Source organism: Amblyomma americanum, chromosome 1 (assembly GCF_052857255.1).
Source record: "Amblyomma americanum isolate KBUSLIRL-KWMA chromosome 1, ASM5285725v1, whole genome shotgun sequence".
Taxonomy (NCBI): domain Eukaryota; kingdom Metazoa; phylum Arthropoda; class Arachnida; order Ixodida; family Ixodidae; genus Amblyomma; species Amblyomma americanum.
Window position 1 is genome coordinate 82590633 of NC_135497.1, and position 22742 is coordinate 82613374.

At 47.4% G+C, this 22742-nt stretch overlaps 1 protein-coding gene across 1 annotated transcript; it reads right to left on the minus strand.

Moving 5' to 3' along the window:
• Window positions 1-17016: 17016 nt before the first annotated feature.
• LOC144113125 (uncharacterized) lies at window positions 17017-22343 on the minus strand. The gene has a single exon (XM_077646032.1). The coding sequence runs from the start codon at window positions 22082-22084 to the stop codon at window positions 21197-21199; it is 888 nt and encodes a 295-aa protein (XP_077502158.1). The 5' UTR covers window positions 22085-22343; the 3' UTR covers window positions 17017-21196.
• Between the last annotated feature and the right edge of the window lie 399 nt (window positions 22344-22742).

Sequence of the window (22742 nt, forward strand, 5' to 3'; positions counted from 1 at the left end):
GGGTGCTCTATTGATGTATTTTAAAAAATTAAAAAAAATGTAATGGCGACATACCAGAGTTAGGAGGATTCATGTCGAGGTCATAATTTTGGGAAAACTGAGGGTTTTCAGCCTGTCTGTTTGGAAACTGCACAAAAACCATGCGTTCATAAAATTGCGAGCACCTAGTGTGATCAGGGCAGAGTGCTAATTTTAGATAATGAGCTGCAACAGAAGCATTTAAAAGCTGCTAACTTGCCTCGTTTTCATTCTCGTCATATTCGATCACTGCGTTCTCATTCGCAGAATCCATGATAACTAACGCAGTGGTTGCAATGCAAATGCTGATGACCTGTTGGGTTCAGACGACAGTTGACACAATATGCATAACACTGCTGTGTGCAGCGCTTTGTTCGGTTAGTGTGAATCATTTGTTCAGCAATGCTGTTCTTTTCAGTAGGAGGTAGTTCAAGGCATCTCTCCCTGACCGCTTTACGAAGCGGTCACACTTTCCTAAACTTGTTAGTTCCTGTGTGTCCTGGGCCCGGCTCTGACATGTAATGCAGACCGGAGCCTGAAAAATCTGCTCATGCTTATTGCTCCCGATACACTGGAATTTGTGTTGCAGAACTCCAGTACATTTTGATGCGTGGGAATATCAGTGTCTCCATTATCAATAACATTCTGAAGAATGATTTGATTTCTTCCGGTGTTTTTCCAAGGATGGCTCCTGAAATCTGAAGCGTGTAGATGTTCGTGCAAAATGCAATCTCTTCAAACAGCTCATCTGTAAGGCGCCTGAAGAACTCACACGGTTCAGTCACAACACTGACATCACGGCCTATGGAATGAAATGTCTGGTCGGGCAGCTCAAATTCCACAGTGGTCCAAACGGCTGTCCTCTTGTTGGCCGGTGACTTTTTGTTCGTCACCATGGTCTGGCAGAGGAGCAAGATGCTGAGCTGCTCTGGACGGACCAGCTTCATTGTCTGACAACCGCCTGCCAAACAAAATTTATTTTATACTTACCCAGGGAAACAGGACAGAATCACAATCGCTGTCATTCCGCCACTCAAATAGATTTCGATGCCCTTCTTCGTCGTCGTCCGAAAGTCCAATATCCGACGTGTTCCCATCGCCAATCTGGACAGCAGTCTTTCTGCCGAGTCATCATCGAGTCTTTTTCGTTGTCTATATGATTTCTCAAGTCGGAAATGCAAAAAGACCTAAAGTTCTATCATTGAAAACCTGAATTATAAGATACACCATCGTTCGGTTTGTGGCGATAGCGGTACGCCGTGCACAATTGTGTACGCTAAAGTTCGCGCTGAATTTTCTAGCGTGATAATGCAGCTCTACTAGATTTGATGGTTCATACATAATGTAACGTGAAGATGTGCACACCAAAAGGGAAAAATATATTTACAGGGAAACAGCTTACAGCCACGCAGCCGAACAACCGGGCACGCGAAGCCCAGCAGCAGAAACGCACTTCGTCCTCTTCGCGTTCCAAGCACGAGCGTTCCAAGCACAAGCACAACCGTAGCATAACTCCCGGCGGCAAAAGCACCGTCCCGGTGCTAAGTGGATGATGTAGCAGGCGTGTGGTACGGTTTGAGACGGACTACATGAACGACGTCAGTCAAAGGGCTAGTGGACGACGTCGGAGCATGAAGAGGTGTAATCTCGTAGGTCACGTCGGTCACCTGACGGAGAACTCGATAAGGGCCACTGTACTGACGTAGAAGTTTCTCAGAGAGACCTACACGGCGAGAAGGAGACCAAAGGAGGACGAGTGAGCCCGGCGGATAGTGTACTGGGCGATGCCGGCGGTCGTAAACTGACTTCTGGTAGGTCTGAGATGTGGTGAGCCGGTCCTCGGGCGATTTCACGGGCCATAGTTGCTCGGGAGATGGCGTCACGTGCATACTCTGAGGTCGAGGCAGTAGAACTCGGTAGTAATGTATCCAATGGCAGCGCAGGATGCCGACCAAACAGAAGGTAGAAAGGAGAATAGCCGGTGGTATCATGCCGCGACGAATTATAAGCAATGTTACATAAGGCAAGGCAACGTCCCAATCGCGGTGGTCGGGCGAGACATACATGGATAGCATATCGGTCAGAGTCCTGTTGAGGCGCTCGGTAAGCCCGTTCGTCTGGGGATGGTAAGCTGTAGTGAGCTTATGCTGCGTGCCACAGGACCGGAGGATATCGTCAACTACTCGGGGACAAAAAAGTAGCGGCCGCGGTCCGTCAGCAATTGGTGTGGAGCGCCGTGGTGAAGGATTACGTTCTGCAATAGGAAGTCGGCGACATCGGTTGCGCAACTTGTTGGTAACGCACGCGTGATAGCGTACCGGGTCGCATAGTCGGTCGCGACAGCAATCCAACGGTTGCCGGAGCAGGACGTCGGGAAAGGTCCGAGAAGGTCGAGTCCAACACGGTAGAATGGTTCGAGAGGTACGTCAATAGGCTGTAGAAGGCCAGCAGGCAACGTTGATGGTCTCTTCCTGCGTTGACAGAGGTCGCAGGAGGCAACGTAACGCCGAACAGAGCGGTACAGACCAGGCCAAAAGAAGCGGCGTCGGACCCGATCGTATGTGCGGGAGACGCCGAGGTGGCCTGCGGTCGGTAGGTCGTGTAGTTCCGCTAGGACAGATGAACGGAGACGCTGGGGAACGACTAGCAGGAGCGGAGGTCCGTCAGGACGAAGGTTGCGGCGGTATAGGACGCCATCCTGAATGACGAACAGTTGCCATGAAGGATCTCGGGCTGGCACAGTTGAGGCGATCAATGAGAATACGCAAGGAAGAGTCGTGTCGCTGCTCGTCCGCGATGTTAACCAGATCGGAGATAGCGAAGAGGCACGGGCCAGAGGTCGTTGTCTCCAGGATCAGGCGGCTCTACAGGGTGCCGAGACAGGCAGTCGGCGTCTTGATGGAGACGCCCTGACTTGTAATGAACAGTGTAAGAATACTCTTGGAGGCGCAACGTCCAACGTCCGAGCCGGCCTGTGGGGTCTTTCAGTGAAGACAGGCAACAAAGGGCGTGGTGATCGGTCACTACGGAGAATGGACGGCCAAACAGGTACGGTCGGAACTTAGCTACAGCCCAAACAAGAGCGAGACACTCGCGCTCTGTAATTGAGTAATTTCGCTCAGCTGTAGAAAGGAGGCGGCTGGCATATGCAATAACGCGTTCTTGCCCTTGGTGACGTTGGGCTAGCACGGCGCCAATCCCATAACCGCAGGCGTCTGTGCGAACTTCAGTCGGAGCCGACGGATCAAAATGGGCCAGAATAGGTGGGGAGGTGAGTAAGTCGACTAGCGAAGAAAAGGCCTCCTCTTGGGCAGGGCCCCCAGGTAAAAGGGGTGTCTTTCTTTAGAAGGTCGGTCAGGGGGGCGAGCGGTGCCGGCAAAATTTTTGATGAAACGGCGGAAGTACGAGCAGAGGCCGACGAAGCTGCGCACATCCGTAGACGATTGGGGAATAGGGAAGTCCTTGACGGCTTTAACTTTAACAGGATCCGGGCGGACACCAGAAGCGTCGACTAGATGTCCGAGAATGGTGAGTTGGCGGCGACCGAATTGACATTTCGACGAATTGAGCTGTAGCCCGAGATTACACCTCTTCATGCTCCGACGTCGTCCACTGGCCCTTTGACTGACGTCGTTCATGTAGTCCGTCTCAAACCGTACCACACGCCTGCTGCATCATCCACTTAGCACCGGGACGGTGCTTTTGCCGCCGGGAGTTATGCTACGGTTGTGCTTGTGCTTGGAACGCTCGTGCTTGGTGCGCTCGCGCTTGGAACGCGAAGAGGGACGAAGTGCGTTTCTGCTGCTGGGCTTCGCGTGCCCGGTTGTTCGGCTGCGTGGCTGTAAGCTGTTTCCCTGTAAATATATTTTTCCCTTTTGGTTGTGCACATCTTCACGTTACATTATTGGTGTGAGGTGCGGGGTACAGCCACAGCAAGCACGGAACTCCGCAGCGGTCGTCAGCTCGCCGGCTCTTCAACCATGACCAGCGAAGGGGCCGCTCCATTGGCGTCCGCCAACCCGGCGTTCATCATTGCCCATCCGAAAGATCCTGGGACCTTCAACGGAACGGACGGCGTCGACGTGGAGGACTGGCTCGCAATGTACGAGCGCGTGAGCACACACAACAGGTGGGACCCGACCCTAAAGTTGGCCAACGTCATCTTCTACCTGACGGGCACTGCAGGGTATGGTTCGAGACCCACGAGGATGAACTCACCAGCTGGGATCTCTGCAAGCGCAAGCTTTGTGACCTGTTTGGGTAAGCCATTCGGGCGTCAGCTCGCTGCGAAGAAGGAGCTCGCATGCCGTGCACAAACGTCCACAGAGTCCTATGTATCATACATTCAGGACATATTAGCTCTCTGCATGAAAGTCGACGCCACTATGTCAGAGTGCGACAAAGTAGGTCACGTGCTCAAAGGCATCGCAGATGACGCCTTTAACCTTCTTGTATACAAGGACTGCGGAACGGTTGACGCAATCATCAAGGAATGCCGCCGGTTCGAACAAGCGAAGAGCCGCCGAATTTCTCCGCAGTTCACGCGGTTGCCGAATACGACTGCGACGTCGTCCTGTGTAGATTCGACTCCACTGAGCCGTCTGCCGACATCTGAGAGCCTGACACGACTTGTGCGCCAAGAAGTAGAGGCAATGTCCCCCGTTGCGTTTCATCCACCCGCAACAGACAGTACTCCAGCAGTATCCCTTATACAGGCTGTCGTTCGCAAAGAATTTGCCAATCTTGGGATTCAACCTGTTTGCTCAGTTAGTGCCCCATATGCTCGCCGCATGTCCCCGGAGCTCGGTTCTGAACGTGCATACTACCCTCGACGCAGCCGCAATCCAGATGAATGGAGAACACCTAATGACAGGCCCATCTGCTTTAACTGCTCCCGAGTTGGCCACATATCTCGACACTGCCGAAGCCGTCCGTCCTCGACCTACAGCCGCTACCCGCCGGGTTCTGCATATTCCCGCCGCTCTCCTCGCCCTCGGAAACGACCTCTTCTGGCCACCACGCTCAGACCCCGCTTACCAACCGTTCGTCGTCACCTCAGCGCCGTCGATCTCCATCGCCCCGACCTCGCCGCCCTTCGTCGCCGGCCCCATATGCCCGCTCCCGGTCGGAAAACTGATGGCTGCAGCGTCTGGGGGTGATGCTGCTCTGACGACCCGACCAGAAAACCCTCTTTTAACTCTTCATGCTCATCGGAACATCCTTAACGTCGACGTGGACGGGGTCCCTGTTACCGCTCTGATCGACACTGGAGCGCACGTCTCAGTCATGAATGCTCGTCTTCGCCGTCGCCTAAGGAAAGTGCTCACTCCTGCCCCCTCAACTGTGGTCCGTGTTGCAGATGGCGGTATGTCTATTGTCGTCGGAATGTGTACTGCTCGTGTTTCAATAGCCGGCCGCCATACTTCTGTGCTCTTCACTGTCCTCGAACACTGCCCTCATGACATCATTCTCGGCCTTGACTTTCTCACCGACCATTCCGCCCTTATAGATTGCGCCACAAGCATCGTTCAACTCGCTCTACCTGTTCCTTCAGAGCCACCGGATCCAATTGTTCACCGACTGTGCACCGCCGACTTTGTCCGCCTGGACCCCGATGCCGCCACTTATGTCCGTTTCTCCTCTGTCCCGCCAGTTCCCGATGGTGACTACATCATTACTCCGGTTCCTGATGTGCCCTTTACACGCAGTGTTGCCCTTGCGCATACAGTTGTCACCATGTCGGCAAATCAAGCGTCCCTTCCGGTTCTCAACTTTGCCTCTTACGTTCAGCCGCTCCCACAAGGTATGTCGCTCGCCACGCTGTGCCCTGCTGCCGAATGCGTCGTGTCGGCGGTGAGCAGCGTCCCACCCTCGTCGAACTGCCGCGACTCTGATGTCCCACCGCCTGATGAATATGCAAAAATGATTGCTGCTGACCTCTTACCAGGGCAAGCTCACGACCTTCGGTATCTTCTGTCGTCTTTTCGCGACATCTTTGACTTCGATGACCGCCCTTTGGCTCGAACATCTGTGGTCACGCATCGCATCAACACCGGTGACGCAGCTCCTATTCACAGACGACCCTACAGAGTGTCCAGTACAGAACGCACCATCATACAGCAAGAGGTGGACAAGATACTCAGTAAAGACATCATAGAGCCCTCGTCGAGCCCTTGGGCCTCACCAGTTGTGCTGGTTAAAAAGAAGGACGGCAGCTGGCGCTTTTGTGTTGATTACCCAGCACCTCCACCAATAATGTAACGTGAAGATGTGCACACCAAAAGGGAAAAATATATTTACAGGGAAACAGCTTACAGCCACGCAGCCGAACAACCGGGCACGCGAAGCCCAGCAGCAGAAACGCACTTCGTCCTCTACGCGTTCCAAGCGCGAGCGCACCAAGCACGAGCGTTCCAAGCACAAGCACAACCGTAGCAATATTCTTTATGTCTTTACAAGCATAGAAAAACAATGCACTTGCCTCCCAATAGCAATAAAAGTCCAGACATTCGCTTTGTAAAGCACTTAACAGCGGTGCCATACAAAGTGGCGGCGTCCATCTTGAAAGTGGCCATGTTTGACTTCGTTTGTGGATAGCAACGACAGATGGCGCTAGTAGTCTTGCCCAGTGCCCATACAAACCTACACAAATGTCTTTCTTGTGGGAAATTTCAACTCCAGGAAAAGAAAAATAGCCCCAAAATCACATGACTCAAGGGGTTATGGTTCTGCATCTGCTCATTCTGTGAAGCTATATTGCTAAGTGCTGTGAGCTTGAAATCATCTGTTCATTGCAGTTTGGTATCGTACGCAGTTCTTCTGCCATGGTGATGCTCAATTGTTGCAGCTCTTCATGGGTTTGTTGCGGACAAATTGCTTAGCCACGACTCTCCCCGTCAATGGAATCATTTGTTCATCAATGCTGTTGTTGTTAGTAGGAGGTCGTTCAAGCCATCTCTCCCTCACAGCATTACGAAGCGGTCGCACTTTCCTAAACTTGACAGTTCCTGTGTGTGTTCTGGGTCCGGCTCTGTGACATGTAATGCAGACCGGAGCCTGAAAAATCTCACGCTCATTGCTCCCGACACACTGGAATTTGTGTAGCAGGACTCCAGTACATTTTGATGCGTGGGAATTTCAGTGTTTCCATTATAAATAACATTCCAAAGATTGTTGATTTCTTCTGGTGTTTTTCCAAGGATAGCTCCTGAAGTCTGAAGCGTGTAGATGTTCGTGCAATATGCAATCTCTTCAAACAGTTCATCTGTAAAGCACTTCATGAAGTACTCACACGGTTCAATCACGACACTGGCATCACGACCAGTGGAATGAAATGTGGTATAATTTCGTTTCGGCGGTGCCCTAATGGTTTGACCATCTGCCTTGCAAGCAGGATATTCCCAATGCCACCGGGTACCCAGGTGATACAAAGCGTGCTAGCTTTCCGGCGTTCCCCCTGCCTTCTGCTCGGCTTCTGCGGGTTATGCAACAATTTTCACCCCACCTTGCGTCACAAAAATACCTTGTGCCATGGCGCTCTTTGGCAGATCTCTGTCCTTGGCATACAAGAATTCATCACTATCATCAATGGAACGCACATAAAAAAGTGAACTATAACAACATGTCTGTGCATTACTTTCCTCCTCCTGCTGCCCTATCCAGTGAAAGGTCACTGGTGTTGGATCGTTCGGGTTCTTCAGGCTCATCGCCACCTGTTCACATTAACCAGTTATAAGGAGGGTGCTCTATTTATGTATTTTAAAAAATTAAAAAAAATTGTTGTAATGGCGACATACCATAGTTAGGAGGATTCATGTCGAGGTCATAATTTTGGGAAAACTGAGGGTTTTCAGCCTGTCTGTTTGGAAACTGCACAAAAACCATGCGTTCATAAAATTGCGAGCACCTAGTGTGATCAGGGCAGAGTGCTAATTTTAGATAATGAGCTGCAACAGAAGCATTTAAAAGCTGCTAACTTGCCTCGTTTTCATTCTCGTCATATTCGATCACTGCGTTCTCATTCGCAGAATCCATGATAACTAACGCAGTGGTTGCAATGCAAATGCTGATGACCTGTTGGGTTCAGACGACAGTTGACACAATATGCATAACACTGCTGTGTGCAGCGCTTTGTTCGGTTAGTGTGAATCATTTGTTCAGCAATGCTGTTCTTTTCAGTAGGAGGTAGTTCAAGGCATCTCTCCCTGACCGCTTTACGAAGCGGTCACACTTTCCTAAACTTGTTAGTTCCTGTGTGTCCTGGGCCCGGCTCTGTGACATGTAATGCAGACCGGAGCCTGAAAAATCTGCTCATGCTTATTGCTCCCGATACACTGGAATTTGTGTTGCAGAACTCCAGTACATTTTGATGCGTGGGAATATCAGTGTCTCCATTATCAATAACATTCTGAAGAATGATTTGATTTCTTCCGGTGTTTTTCCAAGGATGGCTCCTGAAATTTGAAGCATGTAGATGTTCGTGCAAACTGCAATCTCTTCAAACAGCTCATCTGTAAGGCGCCTGAAGAACTCACACGGTTCAGTCACAACACTGACATCACGGCCTATGGAATGAAATGTGGTGTCGGGCAGCTCAAATTCCACAGTGGTCCAAACGGCTGTCCTCTTGTTGGCCGGTGCCTTTTTGTTCGTCACCATGGTCTGGCAGAGGAGCAAGATGCTGAGCTGCTCTGGACGGACCAGCTTCATTGTCTGACAACCGCCTGCCAAACAAAATTTATTTTATACTTACCCAGGGAAACAGGACAGAATCACAATCGCGGTCATTCCGCCACTCAAATAAATTTCGATGCCCTTCTTCTTCGTCGTCCGAAAGTCCAATATCCGACGTGTTCCCATCGCCAATCTGGACAGCAGTCTTTCTGCCGAGTCATCATCGAGTCTTTTTCGTTGTCTATATGATTTCTCAAGTCGGAAATGCAAAAAGACCTAAAGTTCTATCATTGAAAACCTGAATTATAAGATACACCATCGTTCGGTTTGTGGCGATAGCGGTACACCGTGCACAATTGTGTACGCTAAAGTTCGCGCTGAATTTTCTATCGCCATAATGCAGCTCTACTAGATTTGATGGTTCATACATATTCTTTATGTCTTTACAAGCATAGAAAAACAATGCACTTGCCTCCCAATAGCAATAAAAGTCCAGAAACATTCGCTTTGTAAAGCACTTAACAGCGGTGCCATACAAAGTGGCGGCGTCCATCTTGAAAGTGGCCATGTTTGACTTCGTTTGTGGATAGCAACGACAGATGGCGCTAGTAGTCTTGCCCAGTGCCCATACAAACCTACACAAATGTCTTTCTTGTGGGAAATTTCAACTCCAGGAAAAGAAAAATAGCCCCAAAATCGCATGACTCAAGGGGTTATGGTTCTGCATCTGCTCATTCTGTGAAGCTATATTGCTAAGTGCTGTGAGCTTTGAAATCATCTGTTCATTGCAGTTTGGTATCGTACGCAGTTCTTCTGCCATGGTGATGCTCAATTGTTGCAGCTCTTCATGGGTTTGTTGCGGACAAATTGCTTAGCCACGACTCTCCCCGTAAATGGAATCATTTGTTCATCAATGCTGTTGTTGTTAGTAGGAGGTCGTTCAAGCCATCTCTCCCTGACAGCATTACGAAGCGGTCGCACTTTCCTAAACTTGACAGTTCCTGTGTGTGTTCTGGGTCCGGCTCTGTGACATGTAATGCAGACCGGAGCCTGAAAAATCTTCTCACGCTCATTGCTCCCGACACACTGGAATTTGTGTTGCAGGACTCCAGTACATTTTGATGCGTGGGAATTTCAGTGTTTCCATTATAAATAACATTCCAAAGAGTGTTGATTTCTTCTGGTGTTTTTCCAAGGATAGCTCCTGAAGTCTGAAGCATGTAGATGTTCGTGCAATATGCAATCTCTTCAAACAGTTCATCTGTAAAGCACTTGATGAAGTACTCACACGGTTCAATCACGACACTGGCATCACGACCAGTGGAATGAAATGTGGTATAATTTCGTTTCGGCGGTGCCCTAATGGTTTGACCATCTGCCTTGCAAGCAGGATATTCCCAATGCCACCGGGTACCCAGGTGATACAAAGCGTGCGAGCTTTCCGGCGTTCCCCCTGCCTTCTGCTCGGCTTCTGCGGGTTATGCAACAATTTTCACCCCACCTTGCGTCACAAAAATACCTTGTGCCATGGCGCTCTTTGGCAGATCTCTGTCCTTGGCATACAAGAATTCATCACTATCATCAATGGAACGCACATAAAAAAGTGAACTATAACAACATGTCTGTGCATCACTTTCCTCCTCCTCCTGCTGCCCTATCCAGTGAAAGGTCACTGGTGTTGGATCGTTCGGGTTCTTCAGGCTCATCGCCTCCTGTTCACATTAAACAGTTATAAGGAGGGTGCTCTATTTTTGTATTTTAAAAAATTAAAAAAATTGTTGTAATGGCGACATACCAGAGTTAGGAGGATTCATGTCGAAGTCATAATTTTGGGAAAACTGAGGGTTTTCAGCCTGTCTGTTTGGAAACTGCACAAAAACCATGCGTTCATAAAATTGCGAGCACCTAGTGTGATCAGGGCAGAGTGCTAATTTTAGATAATGAGCTGCAACAGAAGCATTTAAAAGCTGCTAACTTGCCTCGTTTTCATTCTCGTCATATTCGATCACTGCGTTCTCATTCGCAGAATCCATGATAACTAACGCAGCGGTTGCAATGCAAATGCTGATGACCTGTTGGGTTCAGACGACAGTTGACACAATATGCATAACACTGCTGTGTGCAGCGCTTTGTTCGGTTAGTGTGAATCATTTGTTCAGCAATGCTGTTCTTTTCAGTAGGAGGTAGTTCAAGGCATCTCTCCCTGACCGCTTTACGAAGCGGTCACACTTTCCTAAACTTGTTAGTTCCTGTGTGTCCTGGGCCCGGCTCTGTGACATGTAATGCAGACCGGAGCCTGAAAAATCTGCTCATGCTTATTGCTCCCGATACACTGGAATTTGTCTTGCAGAACTCCAGTACATTTTGATGCGTGGGAATATCAGTGTCTCCATTATCAATAACATTCTGAAGAATGATTTGATTTCTTCCGGTGTTTTTCCAAGGATGGCTCCTGAAATCTGAAGCGTGTAGATGTTCGTGCAAAATGCAATCTCTTCAAACAGCTCATCTGTAAGGCGCCTGAAGAACTCACACGGTTCAGTCACAACACTGACATCACGGCCTATGGAATGAAATGTGGTGTCGGGTAGCTCAAATTCCACAGTGGTCCAAACGGCTGTCCTCTTGTTGGCCGGTGACTTTTTGTTCGTCACCATGGTCTGGCAGAGGAGCAAGATGCTGAGCTGCTCTGGACGGACCAGCTTCATTGTCTGACTACCGCCTGCCAAACAAAATTTATTTTATACTTACCCCAGGGAAACACGACAGAATCACAATCGCTGTCATTCCGCCACTCAAATAGATTTCGATGCCCTTCTTCGTCGTCGTCCGAAAAGACCAATATCCGACGTGTTCCCATCGCCAATCTGGACAGCAGTCTTTCTGCCGAGTCATCATCGAGTCTTTTTCGTTGTCTATATGATTTCTCAAGTCGGAAATGCAAAAAGACCTAAAGTTCTATCATTGAAAACCTGAATTATAAGATACACCATCGTTCGGTTTGTGGCGATAGCGGTACGCCGTGCACAATTGTGTACGCTAAAGTTCGCGCTGAATTTTCTAGCGCGATAATGCAGCTCTACTAGATTTGATGGTTCATACATATTCCTTATGTCTTTACAAGCATAGAAAAACAATGCACTTGCCTCCCAATAGCAATAAAAGTCCAGAAACATTCGCTTTGTAAAGCACTTAACAGCGGTGCCATACAAAGTGCGGCGTCCATATTGAAAGTGGCCATGTTTCGCTTCGTTTGTGGATAGCAACGACAGATGGCGCTAGTAGTCTTGCCCAGTGCCCATACAAACCTACACAAATGTCTTTCTTGGGGGAAATTTCAACTCCAGGAAAAGAAAAATAGCCCCAAAATCGCATGACTCAAGGGGTTATGGTTCTGCATCTGCTCATTCTGTGAAGCTATATTGCTAAGTGCTGTGAGCTTTGAAATCATCTGTTCATTGCAGTTTGGTATCGTACGCAGTTCTTCTGCCATGGTGATGCTCAATTGTTGCAGCTCTTCATGGGTTTGTTGCGGACAAAATGCTTAGCCACGACTCTCCCCGTAAATGGAATCATTTGTTCATCAATGCCGTTGTTGTTAGTAGGAGGTCGTTCAAGCCATCTCTCCCTGACAGCATTACGAAGCGGTCGCACTTTCCTAAACTTGACAGTTCCTGTGTGTGTTCTGGGTCCGGCTCTGTGACATGTAATGCAGACCGGAGCCTGAAAAATCTTCTCACGCTCATTGCTCCCGACACACTGGAATTTGTGTTGCAGGACTCCAGTACATTTTGATGCGTGGGAATTTCAGTGTTTCCATTATAAATAACATTCCAAAGAGTGTTGATTTCTTCTGGTGTTTTTCCAAGGATAGCTCCTGAAGTCTGAAGCGTGTAGATGTTCGTGCAATATGCAATCTCTTCAAACAGTTCATCTGTAAAGCACTTGATGAAGTACTCACACGGTTCAATCACGACACTGGCATCACGACCAGTGGAATGAAATGTGGTATAATTTCGTTTCGGCGGTGCCCTAATGGTTTGACCATCTGCCTTGCAAGCAGGATATTCCCAATGCCACCGGGTACCCAGGTGATACAAAGCGTGCGAGCTTTCTGGCGTTCCCCCTGCCTTCTGCTCGGCTTCTGCGGGTTATGCAACAATTTTCACCCCACCTTGCGTCACAAAAATACCTTGTGCCATGGCGCTCTTTGGCAGATCTCTGTCCTTGGCATACAAGAATTCATCACTATCATCAATGGAACGCACATAAAAAAGTGAACTATAACAACATGTCTGTGCATCACTTTCCTCCTCCTCCTGCTGCCCTATCCAGTGAAAGGTCACTGGTGTTGGATCGTTCGGGTTCTTCAGGCTCATCGCCTCCTGTTCACATTAAACAGTTATAAGGAGGGTGCTCTATTTATGTATTTTAAAAAATTAAAAAAATTGTTGTAATGGCGACATACCAGAGTTAGGAGGATTCATGTCGAGGTGATAATTTTGGGAAAACTGAGGGTTTTCAGCCTGTCTGTTTGGAAACTGCACAAAAACCATGCGTTCATAAAATTGCGAGCACCTAGTGTGATCAGGGCAGAGTGCTAATTTTAGATAATGAGCTGCAACAGGAGCATTTAAAAGCTGCTAACTTGCCTCGTTGTTTTCATTCTCGTCATATTCGATCACTGCGTTCTCATTCGCAGAATCCATGATAACTAACGCAGTGGTTGCAATGCAAATGCTGATGACCTGTTGGGTTCAGATGACAGTTGACACAATATGTATAACACTGCTGTGTGCAGCGCTTTGTTCGGTTAGTGTGAATCATTTGTTCAGCAATGCTGTTCTTTTCAGTAGGAGGTAGTTCAAGGCATCTCTCCCTGACCGCATTACGAAGCGGTCACACTTTCCTAAACTTGTTAGTTCCTGTGTGTCCTGGGCCCGGCTCTGTGACATGTAATGCAGACCGGAGCATGAAAAATCTTCTCACGCTCATTGCTCCCGACACACTGGAATTTGTGTTGCAGGACTCCAGTACATTTTGATGCGTGGGAATTTCAGTGTTTCCATTATAAATAACATTCCAAAGAGTGTTGATTACTTCTGGTGTTTTTCCAAGGATAGCTCCTGAAGTCTGAAGCGTGTAGATGTTCGTGCAATATGCAATCTCTTCAAACAGTTCTTCTGTAAAGCACTTGATGAAGTACTCACACGGTTCAATCACGACACTGGCATCACGACCAGTGGAATGAAATGTGGTATAATTTCGTTTCGGCGGTGCCCTAATGGTTTGACCATCTGCCTTGCAAGCAGGATATTCCCAATGCCACCGGGTACCCAGGTGATACAAAGCGTGCGAGCTTTCCGGCGTTCCCCCTGCCTTCTGCTCGGCTTCTGCGGGTTATGCAACAATTTTCACCCCACCTTGCGTCACAAAAATACCTTGTGCCATGGCGCTCTTTGGCAGATCTCTGTCCTTGGCATACAAGAATTCATCACTATCATCAATGGAACGCACATAAAAAAGTGAACTATAACAACATGTCTGTGCATCACTTTCCTCCTCCTCCTGCTGCCCTATCCAGTGAAAGGTCACTGGTGTTGGATCGTTCGGGTTCTTCAGGCTCATCGCCTCCTGTTCACATTAAACAGTTATAAGGAGGGTGCTCTATTTATGTATTTTAAAAAATTAAAAAAATTGTTGTAATGGCGACATACCAGAGTTAGGAGGATTCATGTCGAGGTCATAATTTTGGGAAAACTGAGGGTTTTCAGCCTGTCTGTTTGGAAACTGCACAAAAACCATGCGTTCATAAAATTGCGAGCACCTAGTGTGATCAGGGCAGAGTGCTAATTTTAGATAATGAGCTGCAACAGAAGCATTTAAAAGCTGCTAACTTGCCTCGTTGTTTTCATTCTCGTCATATTCGATCACTGCGTTCTCATTCGCAGAATCCATGATAACTAACGCAGTGGTTGCAATGCAAATGCTGATGACCTGTTGGGTTCAGACGACAGTTGACACAATATGTATAACACTGCTGTGTGCAGCGCTTTGTTCGGTTAGTGTGAATCATTTGTTCAGCAATGCTGTTCTTTTCAGTAGGAGGTAGTTCAAGGCATCTCTCCCTGACCGCATTACGAAGCGGTCACACTTTCCTAAACTTGTTAGTTCCTGTGTGTCCTGGGCCCGGCTCTGTGACATGTAATGCAGACCGGAGCATGAAAAATCTGCTCATGCTTATTGCTCCCGATACACTGGAATTTGTGTTGCAGAACTCCAGTACATTTTGATGCGTGGGAATATCAGTGTCTCCATTATCAATAACATTCTGAGGAATGATTTGATTTCTTCCGGTGTTTTTCCAAGGATATCTCCTGAAATCTGAAGCGTGTAGATGTTCGTGCAAAATGCAATCTCTTCAAACAGCTCATCTGTAAGGCGCCTGAAGAACTCACACGGTTCAGTCACAACACTGACATCACGGCCTATGGAATGAAATGTGGTGTCGGGCAGCTCAAATTCCACAGTGGTCCAAACGGCTGTCCTCTTGTTGGCCGGTGACTTTTTGTTCGTCACCATGGTCTGGCAGAGGAGCAAGATGCTGAGCTGCTCTGGATGGACCAGCTTCATTGTCTGACAACCGCCTGCCAAACAAAATTTATTTTATACTTACCCAGGGAAACAGGACAGAATCACAATCGCGGTCATTCCGCCACTCAAATAGATTTCGATGCCCTTCTTCGTCGTCGTCCGAAAGTCCAATATCCGACGTGTTCCCATCGCCAATCTGGACAGCAGTCTTTCTGCCGAGTCATCATCAAGTCTTTTTCGTTGTCTATATGATTTCTGAAGTCGGAAATGCAAAAGGACCTAAAGTTCTATCATTGAAAACCTGAATTATAAGATACACCATCGTTTGGTTTGTGGCGATAGCGGTACGCCGTGCACAATTGTGTACGCTAAAGTTCTCGCTGAATTTTCTAGCGCGATAATGCAGCTCTACTAGATTTGATGGTTCATACATGTTCCTTATGTCTTTACAAGCATAGAAAACCAATGCACTTGCCTCCCAATAGCAATAAAAGTCCAGAAACATTCTCTTTGTAAAGCACTTAACAGCGGTGCCATACAAAGTGGCGGCGTCCATCTTGAAAGTGGCCATGTTTGGCTTCGTATGTGGATGGCAACGACAGATGGCGCTAGTAGTCTTGCCCAGTGCCCATACAAACCTACACAAATGTCTTTCTTGTGGGATATTTCAACTCCAGGAAAAGAAAAATGGCCCCAAAATCGCATGACTCAAGGGGTTATGGTTCTGCATCTGCTCATTCTTTGAAGCTATATTGCTAAGTGCTGTGAGCTTTGAAATTATCGGTTCAATGCAGTTTGGTATCGTACGCAGTTCTTCTGCCATGGTGTTGGTCAGTTTTTGCAGCTCTTCATGGGTTTGTTGCGGACAAATTGCTTAGCCAGGACTCTCCCCGTAAATGGAATCATTTGTTCATCAATGCTGTTGTTGTTAGTAGGAGGTCGTTCAAGCCATCTCTCCCTGACAGCATTACGAAGTGGTCGCACTTTCCTAAACTTGTCAGTTCCTGTGTGTTCTGAGTCCGGCTCTGTGACATGTAATGCAGACCGGAGCCTGAAAATAGAATCATCTGCGCTAATAAGGTGGTTAACCAATTTCTTCTAGGTAACCTATCCAACATTTATGTGCATAGTAATCGCCAAATAAGTTTTTAGAAGTTCGACAACACTACTACGATCGGCGCTGTGGCACTAATTAACCCTTTATAAGGTGCAAAAAGATAAGCAAAGAAATTAAGTTTTTAATGAAAAATCTGTTTATTCAAATAAAAAAAACGTGTTTCAAGCAACTTTGAATAATGTACATCGTTTTAAGGAAGCTTAAAAGGTGGGACAGCATATGTCCCAGTGCACGCGAAAGGGTGAAAAGCAAAGTGGGACAACCCATGTCCCACTGAACACGAGGCACTATCACACAGTGACAGGTTTTTACAAAAACTGCTTATCTGTTTGAATGAAATGGTGAGAAACAGTCAGTACATACCGGCACATTGCAAGCTCCACACATGAACTTTGTGCGGACTTCGGAGCGCTTTGTTGAGCACCAACGGCACCTCCTCCTTGTTCCAGACGCTTTTGGGAAGTGGTCTCTTCCTTGAAATCTGATCTCAGCTGGGACACCAGTCATCAAGGCGCCACTTTTGCGTCCATTTTTACGCTGAAAGTCTCCTCGCGACTTCCTTCCAGCGCGAAAGCTTTGACGCTGGATAAGCTGTCGCCCAAGAATCAGCTTGAAGTGAAGGAAGTCCAAGTTTTCTGCATGGGCTGTATGCTGTACAAAAGCGTTCACGATAGCAGCATCAAGGAGAAAATAAAATATTCGGTGCCATCCCTTTTTTGACCTCCGATCTACTGGATAAGCATTCCGCTTCTGATCGAACCGGTCAACACCGCCCATCCAACAATTGTAGTCCTTCAGAGCCTTGGGGCACGTAATATGTATTTTTTTGCCACAGGGTAGCTTTCGCTCTACTGAGGCTTCTTCTTGGGGATCATGGTGGTTGGACATTATATTGACGTTTTTAGTGTCCCGCCACTGGTAGACTGAGATTGGTCCCTTCGACCTGTAGATGAAGGACCCGCGGGTTAGCTTGTTATCTACCTTTACTTCAGGCGGCAGGTCTTTTCTGTTGGGCCTGAACATGCCACAAGCAAACACGCCTCGTTGTCTGAGGCGTAGAAGCAGCTTCGAGGATGAGAAAAAATTGTCGAAGAACAATTGGGAGCCTGCTTCCACAACATCCTCGCTGAGGGAAAGGACAACATGTTCACCCAGACCTAGGTCGTCTGGCCTATTTTGCGTTCGTCCTGTATACAAGTCAAATTTGCACAAATATCCTGTTTCGCTGTCGGCAAGGCTCCACATTTTGTAACCGCGCTTTATCTTTGGCTTCATCGGCATGTACTGTTTCATTGATGATCTTCCTTTGAACAGGATCATGGATTCGTCGACAGCAACGTGCGAAGAGGGTTTATACTCTTCCCGAAACTTCTTGTTTAGAAGATCCATGAGAGGCCTCACTTTATAGCATCTGTCGTAGTTTGGCGCGGTCTTTGAGGGCAGCTTAGAGTTGTCATTTAGGTGCAGACAGTTCATAATCTGCTGAAATCGCCGAAACGACATCACGCTGGATATTTCAGGTACGTTGAAAAACCTATCAGCACTCCAGTATAGGTATACCTGCGGCAAGGGGTGAATGCTCATCAGAATGAGCATGCCTACATATGCCTTTAGCTCGCTGACTGTTATAGGCTCATAGTGTGTCTTCCCTTCCTGAGATGCATAGAGATTTGTTTCTTGCACAATCATCTGCCACACTTCTTCATCAAAATACAGGGTGAATGCATCACACGCACTGCTTTGTGGACCGAGATTTGGTGAAAATGTGGGCGGTTTTTCTGTGATGGCGCTAGGAATGTCGGTCGGCAGTCCTGCAATCCAGCCTGTTGACTGCGGTTCTCCTTCGTCATAATCGTCTGATGCATCATCATTCTCAATTACGTTAGCATGCATTTTCTTGCTTTTTCTCTTCCTTTTTTGAGTTTTTTTACGAATTTTGGGTGCTGGCTCGTCAACCTCATCACTTTCTGACGTCTCTACGGGAACAAGAGCTGATGAGGAGGGCACATTGAAATCATCGCCCGAAGAATCTGTGAATGAATCAGTAGCGTAGTCGTCTGGGAGGCTGAAGAATAAATCTAAAGCTTCCTCGGCAGTGAGCTTTTGATTCCCTAAAAAGAAAATACAATACACTGCATTTTTGAAAGAATTACTGGTGACACAGTGTCACTGCTAGGCTAACAAAACCATGTGCAATATCAGATTTTCATGAATACATCGCATTACGCTGCACAAAAAAAAAAACTCATTCAAGGGCAAACACTATACAGACACAGGAACATGCGGAACACAAAATAAATCTTACTGGGCATTTTAGAAGCATCTACGGTGAGTTCGAAAAGCACATGGCGTGAACAAACACACTTTGAAAAATGTAGCAGGTTTGACAGAGTGCAGACTACTAGCGCCACCTTGTATGGCAAAAAAAAGGGTGTAATATAGTTGTACGAACTGTTCGCAGATGGCACCACAAGCAGTTGCCGCTCCAGTTTTCTCTAGATTTGCAGGGACAGCGCATTTCCAAAACTAGCGAGGTGGGACGCGGGTGTCCCAATGAGGCATAAAGGGTTAAGCCACCTCGCGCACCATTCAAAAAGTCACATTTTTGGCTCGTGCACAGCGACGACCACCTGTGCACATCATTTCGCGACGCACAGACCTTCGCTCTCTTCAATGATTAGGGGCTGCGGCGAGCACCGCAGCCACTGCAGCTATAGTGAACTACAATGCTACATAGGTTGGATTTGGCTGAAGGAAAAACGACTGCCCTGCCCGCAGCGTCTTGCGACGCAACTGGGTTCCTTATATAATACTACAGGCAGAAGTATCATCAAAGCTGGGGCACAAGGAGTTTGAATGAGACTTGTATCTATGTAGATCTGTATGTGTCTGCGTTCCCTGTGTGCTCTTCAAAGTAGTTGATATAATTATCCAGAAGGGACTTTGCACAATGAAGATTATCCTCTGCAGTCACAAATTAAAGTGAAGTGCAGGAAAATTATTCCACGTGCTTTTTCTACAGGAGGATGTTCTGAAAATGAAAATGAAGCAAAGAGAAAAATTCTTTCCCTTCCTGAATTTTAGCATAGGTGTACATTGCGACTGAGCAAGTACAAATGAGACGAGGTTGCATTTCGAGTCTCAGGCAGGACATTTGATATTGCGCATGAAAATCTCACTCGAAAAAGGAAGCTCAAAGCTCACTTGTTGTGGAATACGTCAAAACAGTCATTCGTCACTGAGAGATACAGCAACACGTTGCATTTCCGGCATCGGACTCTCGTTCTTGAATTGCAGCATTTAACTTGCAACGCTGAGCGATGTTATTGCCTGTGTGTGCTGGCCAGTGGTGGATTCCATCATACCGGGCGCAGACCTGCCAACTCGACGATGCTAAATCTACTATAGAGGATGCCAAGAAATACTAAAATTCGGTGAAAAATACTAAAATTATGTTTTAGTACATCAAATTTTTTATTTGGCTATGAAAACAAAGCAACTTCAACTGGTGTTTCAATACATCACGCAAACAACTTCAGAAAGATGTCTTCGAAGTGGAAGGTTGGGACAACACTGAGGATGTTGCAGCTTTTGCCTTCCTCAGAAAGTCCTTGTCGAACACCTGATTGTGACAGACTACAGACTCCTTACATTTCACAACTAATAGCTGTTCTAGGCTCTTTTCTGACATGGATGAGCGAAACTGAGTGCAAGTCTTCTTCACTTTGCTGAACACTCTTTCACAGTCTGCGTTACTGTGTGGGAGAGTCAGAATCCCTAACATAACTTTTGAAATCTTATCATACTTAAAAGTACGGTCAATGTCCTGAATACTGCAATAGCATGCCACTGCTCGTCTATCCGCACCTGTGTAGTTACTTGTACTGGAAGTTCTTCGAGCTGAAGGCGGCTTAACTGGGCTTGGATGTCATCCAGGTCCGAGTCATCATCCTGCCCCTCAGAAACTGGCAAGAGAACTGGAAAGCGATTGATGAAGTACCTGACATCAGCAAACTTTGCTGTCACAATGCTGGAAAGCCTTGCCACTTCTGCTTTCTTCAGAATCTCTGACTTCAAGGGGAATTTCAAGGGGAATTTCAGGATGATGTAATCGCTTACCACCACAAAAAATCTTCTTACTCGTGTAAGAAATTGTTGCTTGTCAGCAATCTTCAGCCTTTCTAAGATTTGTAGAGTTAGGCTGCCGATTACAAGGTCATCATCATCCCTCTGGTTGCCAGAAGACTTGTAATCAATATCTGTCAGCTCACAACTACTCTTAATAACAGATGGTTTCACGAACCACAGTAAAATCTCCCTGAGCAGGCTGTTCAAAACTTCCAGAAGCACATGTACTTGGGGAGCTCCAGACTGCAAAAAGGTGTTTGTCTTTTCTAATTCTGGTATGACTTACAGCAAGAAGGCACAGTATGCCTTGTTGACATCTGATGAAAGGAACATGAACAGTCTTTCTTGCCTATTTAAGACCTTGGCCACTTGCTGCTTCAGAGCTTGCTGCGAAGGAGCTGAGTCGATGTCCAGCCTTGGTCGCTTGTTCTGATGTGCGATTTTTGCTGTCCGCGTCGACTTCGGAGAGTCCATCTCTGGATTTCGTTGTTCACCTTGGTGATTCCAAGGGTTTCTTCGATGGCTTCACTTCACTGTGAAAGAAGCTGAGCAGTGGCTGCCACTGCTCAACAAGCCGTTTCAAGCTCCTACCAAGAGATAACCAACGAGTGTTGACATGTTTCAGGATTTCTTTTTACTCTACATCATGCAAGCATTGAAAAGCTCTCAGTTTGTCTTTCCTTTTGAACTCTTCTCCAGGTAGTAGTAGACGTCAATCAGCACCTCGTCCACACTTACAGGAAGGCAGGCCGAACCCTTCTGAGCTGCCAAATTGATTAAATGGCAACAACATCCAAGGATGGCAATGTTTTCATGGTTTTCTTTGAGAACAGCAGCAACCCCATTCTTAGATCCGATCATCACTGGCGCGTTATCGCACGCCATGCCGACGCAGTTCCGTACAGGCACGTTGTGGGCCTTCAGCGTGTCTAGAACAAGTGCACCAATGTTCCGTCCAGTTGAGTCTCCCTCCAGTGTAGGCATTGCTAGCAAAGCAGTATGAACAATGCCGTCGACGAATGTGACAACAATCGGGTAGAGCTTTGCATCATTGCCAGTGTCGTTGCTCCCGTCGGTAGCGACCGAAAACGGTCCGGATTGAAGACAGCTTACAACACTACTGACCTGTTGATTGGCCATTTCCTTGGCGATTGCAGCCGTTTTTGTACGAGCGCAAGTGTAGGCCACTGCCTCTTTGGAGTTCGGAAACATTTTCCTGAAGAGGTCTCCCGCATGGTCTGCAGCAGTGAATGGCACGTTGTGCTCGATGAGGAAAGCTGTGAAAAGGCATTCCGCTCGAATAGTGCCTTGGTCCACCGAAGCGCTAAAATATCCACCGAGCTTCTCGTTGGTGTCAACGATCTGTGCCGAGTCCTTGTGCTTCTTTGTTCCGAGATGCAGGAGGATGTCCCGACGACCGGCGTGCGCAATGTTCAGATCACAGCGGCAGACAGTGCAGAAAGCATATTTTTCACCCTTGCGAGATTTCTGAATGCACGGAAAATCCGTCGAATAACTTGGTATGAACGCTTGAAAGTACTTCTTGCTGGACATCTTACAACGACACCCGCAGCAACAACGCTGCACGCCGCGGAAATCACAACGCCACCGGCAACACAACAGGCCTAAGAAGCCCGGCTATGACCACACCAAACGCACCATTTCAAACGGGCAAACACAACAGAAGAAAGAAAGCGAGGAAGTTCTCTCCTTTCTGCATGAACGCGATGGTGGTGATGACGATGGCTATCCCGTTTGCGAGCCACCAAAGCCTCAGTGTTGCCAACACAGAACCAGAATGTATGGTGTGCAGCCGCCGAACAACAAAAATAAACAAAAATCATAAAAATAGAGCGACATTACGATACTCGTAAAAAAACGCTGGAAATCGGGCACTTTACGATAAAATCGTAAAACTTGGCAGGTATGCGGGCGGCATTTACACGCCGTGGCTCAGCATTGTGCACAATCTTTGGGGGCTCCTTCGTATCATTGCTTGGACGACCGCACATTCTGGCACCACTCTTGTTGCACATAATTAATGCCAATCCAACATCGTTCAGAAATGCCAGCAGGTCCAGAGTGTTCCTGCTTAAGAAGCAGTTGTCATTTGCATCAGTCAGATATTCTTCCCAGACATTTGCCAGTGCGAATGAGGTGAAATGAGAGATAACGCCTACTGGCCACTTTTTTTCTTTGTTTTAGTGGGTAA